Consider the following 4488-nt stretch of genomic DNA (forward strand, 5'->3'; position numbering starts at 1 on the left):
TTAAATAACAGAAGTCCCTTTAAAGGACGGATACAGCATCCAAGTTTACAACCCCTGCAGCCCAAATAATGTTTCAGAAAGGGAATGTGTCAATCAGACTATCTATCAGCTGAAAAAGGGAGACGGGCCAATGACCCTTTCATATATAGGACAAGACGCAGGTACAGTCAGTCAAAGGGGAAGTTTTGCTAGCGTATGACCGCCCGAATAGAAAGCGACCGGATGCAACCAGACAGAACAAAATGAATACTTTTCTTCTGTTATTTGACTTTCTAATTTAATACTTTTCATCTATTGTTTGACTTTCTAAGCTACGAATTGGGATGCACAAAACAAATCTAGAGTCAAAAGAGGGAGATGGTAATCTCCGAAATAAAACTACCAACCGAACAACTTTTCTCAACAGGTACCTTTCGAGAGGTAGGCAGCCTCTTTAAATTAAATGCAAAAATCAAACCAAGTATCCGTTTATACCTACCTGAGAGGATAGGTATTCAATAGAAGTTACCCATACCTAATACACGTGGATGCTAGTAACCTCATAAAATAATTACTAGAACCAAATATTAAAATACAGATAGTCCTCATCCTAAATTTGGCATTTCGAGTAGACCTTACATATATCTCACATGATAATTGGCTGAATGGGTAGGCACACAACCTATCGCTAAAAAGCAGGCTAAATGTCGACAAGATCGTCGTGTGTTATCTATGTTATTGACCTAGAAAGGGATGTAAATCCCCGACGACGAGGGAGTTACAACGTTTTCTAGAGGTGGCACGTAACTTAGGACCTTACGTGTCACATTTTCGCGACTAGATTCGTGACAAGGGATGTCATGGTTTTCTCCTTCTACACTCAGTAAAGTAGATTTTCCTGGAGGTGTATGAGGTTGGGGCAATTCTGAAATTGGTGATGAGACCTGGTTTTCTTTATTCTGGCGTGACGGTTGCCGATTTGGAACAAGGGGAGACCCGGCCGGTTGTGATATCCAGACACGCAGATATCGATCGCCTTGCTCAAATTATCATCCATCGGTTTTGTTTGGTAAAGAGGAGGAGCCAATCTTAACTTGAAAAAAATTCATTTCCTTTCCTCTCCTTCCCCTCCCAAAATATATACATGGATGGCGCCGACAACTAACACCATAAATTTATCGTATGTATATCACATATATAAAATCTAACACTTTATTATGTTCACATTACCCTACGATAGATAGAATCGCGTAGCTAGTTGGGGGAGCAGGCGACTTAGAAGATAAGGTTTATGAAATGGCTTTAAAACACAGCGGTAATGGATTCAACTCACTCTATCTCAAAAGAACCGAGGGATACCACACATACATAGATAACTAGGTTTCTATACCGAGAAACAAAAAAAACCAACACAACGTTCGGTGAAGCCTTTTTATACTGAACCGTCACGTGAAATGAGTACGTTCAAGGTCGTACGTCACGTAGACAAACTAGGATGTACACACTTGAAGGGGTGTGTAATAAGGAGAGGGACAAAGGCTTGAAAGACGGAAGGGACAAAATTCCTACCCCGGATATATACATAACCAAAGCCTTATGGAAAAGTTACCTATGGGACTTAAGGAAAATTTATCGTAGAAAGAAGAGAAGGAAAAGTTTGAAGTAGAAAGGCCAGATCATTACAGGTTTTGCAGATATTGTTCTAACAAAATTATTCGTGATATTTTAGTTCTTACTAAACGGAGAAAACCACCAAGGTTTTACATTATTTGAACGACGCCTATGAAAAAGAAAAAATAAAAGGCTTTTTTTTTAATTGATTTATTTGGGTGAAAGAATACTGCAGAACAATATAATAAATAAACATTAAAGCCTGCATAATAATTCAACGATATCTAATGGAATGTAGATACAGAAAAAGACATTATGTAGATTTGATCGGTTTTAATTCAGATAGTGAAATTATTATTCATACAATATTTAGATGATATTTACAACTACAATCACATTAACGAAGGGGTCTTCAAGGAGAGGGGAAACTTAGTAGTGGGAAGCGTGGGACACGGCGGCGAAATGGGCGGCCTTGGCGTGAGCTACCTCAGGGGTGTCTACGACGCGTCCGTCAATTCCGATGGGAGCGGCTCCATGGGCGTAAGATCCATAGATGGCAGGGGAAGCGTAAGCTCCATAGACGGCAGGGGAAGCATAAGCTCCATAGACGGCAGGGGCGGCAACTCCGCTGGACAGACGAGCGACAGCGGACTTGTGGGCGATCTTAGCGTGGGCAACCTCAGGGGTATCTACGACGACACCATCTTGGGCAAGGGGAGCGAGTCCATGAGCGTAAGCTCCATAGATAGCGGGAGAAGCATAAGCTCCATAGGCAGCAGGGGAAGCGTAAGCTCCATAGACGGCAGGGGAAGCATAAGCTCCATAGACGGCAGGGGCGGCTACGCCGCTGGACAGACGAGCAACAGCGGACTTGTGGGCGATCTTAGCGTGGGCAACCTCGGGGGTATCTACGACAACACCATCCTGAGCCAGAGGAGCGAGTCCATGAGCGTAAGCTCCATAGACAGCGGGGGAAGCATAAGCGCCGTAGACGGCAGGGGAAGCGACGTATGAAAGGGGAGAGTAAGCTCCGAGGACTGCTCCGTTGGAGGCGGCAGCCTTGGCGGCAAAGTGGGCGGCCTTAGCGTGGGCTACCACGGGTGTGTCTACAACACGTCCGTCAATTCCGATGGGGGCGGCTCCATGAGCGTAAGCTCCGGAGTAGGCTCCAGCGTAGTTAGAGGCACCGTTGTAAGCACCATATCCATGGTCGTACTGTCCATTGTCCTGGCTCTCGGCCAGACCCTCTCCCTTCCATTGCCCCTCATCATTGCTGATGTAGTGAGCGGAGACCACGGCTCCCATGCACAGGAATGCGAAGATCTGAAAAAAATATTACTTCATTACTACATTCAACAGTTTTTCGACGACATTATTTGGCAACTAGGAATTTAAAATTATCATTAACTTCTACAAAATTCAAACTCACCAGAGCGTTCATGTTGATTGTTGAGTGAGCCTTTTCTGAGAGGAAAACTGCTTGTGCCGTGAGGGGAGAGAACGCAAGGCTTTATACTAGCCAAACGCTTCCTTAAAATAAGTAGTGGGGCAACTATTAATTGATATCGGCTGTTCAACTCTCTTATTAAGCTATTCGAACTTGAAATAATCTGATTCATAAACGTTTTTCATTGCAATTGTCATAGAGTGTATATAGAATTTTATAACGCTTTACAAAGTATCATGTTGAAAATATCATCGGCATTTCGCAATAGTGGCATGCTTTCCACCACGTCTTTATGGCCTTGAATGCGCTGTGGATTAACGTAACTATTAGATGAATAATACGTTTGCATAAATACTATGTTTGCTCGTATTAAGATACTTTATTTTCTTTGCGATATTTAAAATTAATTTATTTAGTTCTGATATCTTGGATAGAGATGCAATTCCACGAGTTAAATAATAATTTAATAACATTTTAATATTTTTACAAATTAAATAATCGCAGGGAGTATGTTACCATCCTCTCGATTGTGGAGATTGTTTTAGATTCATAGATTATTTAGAGTATTGTTTTAGATTAGATTTAACAATGTTTGACGTTCGGAAAATACACACTCACTTCTATATACATAATACATAAATACTACACAAACAAGTTTAAATACTAGCTGTATTCTAAACAATAACAAAAATTTACTCCAAATTCCTGTAATTCATACTACTTTCGGTCAAACAAATTTTAGGTACATTGCAACGAGATTGTAAATTACTCTCCAGAGAACATAATGTGATAATAAACAAATTTTAGGTACATTGCAACGAGATTGAACAATACTCTTCAGAGAACATAATGTGATACTCAAACAAATTTCAAAAAGTATTTTAGAATTTGGATCAAAATTAATAAAAGTGTTTTACCTGTGCCGTCACCCAAATTAAAAACTATTGATCCCACAATAATATTTAGCGATTATATTAAAATATAAGTGTAGGTATATTCATATATATTTAAATTAACTTTTAGAAGGACTGCCTCAACACGGGCTAGCCTCTAGACAAATGAGGCAAGTTATGAGAAACCTAAGCTTTTTCTATTTGTTATATGCTACATATTGTTTTAATATTATTATTTTCTCTTTAACAAGAGACAATAGAATTAACATTCTATTAACTACCTATTTATAAACAAATGTACACTATGGACACTTAACATGTATTCTTAGTTATAGTTGCAAATTTCTTCAATAAAGATATATTAATAGTATTATTATACGTTTAGCAAGTTTCCGTTTACCGTTTTAATAAAAATAGATCTGTACATATTGATCTACGCGTATTGAGTAAGATCAAGAAAAGGACGCTTGGATGGTTTTTACATGAAGAGCCAATAAGCAAAGAAAGGAGTGTAAGGTGAATATATATGATGCAAATATTTATTTATTTATTTATATA

The 4488-nt window shown here is 39.3% G+C and overlaps 1 protein-coding gene across 1 annotated transcript; it reads right to left on the bottom strand.

The window, feature by feature from the left end:
- Window positions 1–1893: 1893 nt before the first annotated feature.
- On the bottom strand, window positions 1894–3061 carry LOC149412650 (uncharacterized). Its single transcript, XM_089644904.1, has 2 exons — window positions 3020–3061; window positions 1894–2913 (listed from the first exon to the last, which is right to left on the bottom strand). Exons 1-2 carry the CDS (start codon window positions 3029–3031, stop codon window positions 2020–2022), a joined length of 906 nt encoding a protein of 301 aa, XP_089501030.1. The 5' UTR covers window positions 3032–3061; the 3' UTR covers window positions 1894–2019.
- Window positions 3062–4488: the final 1427 nt, after the last annotated feature.

This window comes from Hesperophylax consimilis, chromosome 22 (assembly GCF_061612785.1).
Source record: "Hesperophylax consimilis isolate HC1 chromosome 22, BYU_Hcon_1.0, whole genome shotgun sequence".
NCBI classification, from domain to species: Eukaryota; Metazoa; Arthropoda; class Insecta; order Trichoptera; family Limnephilidae; genus Hesperophylax; species Hesperophylax consimilis.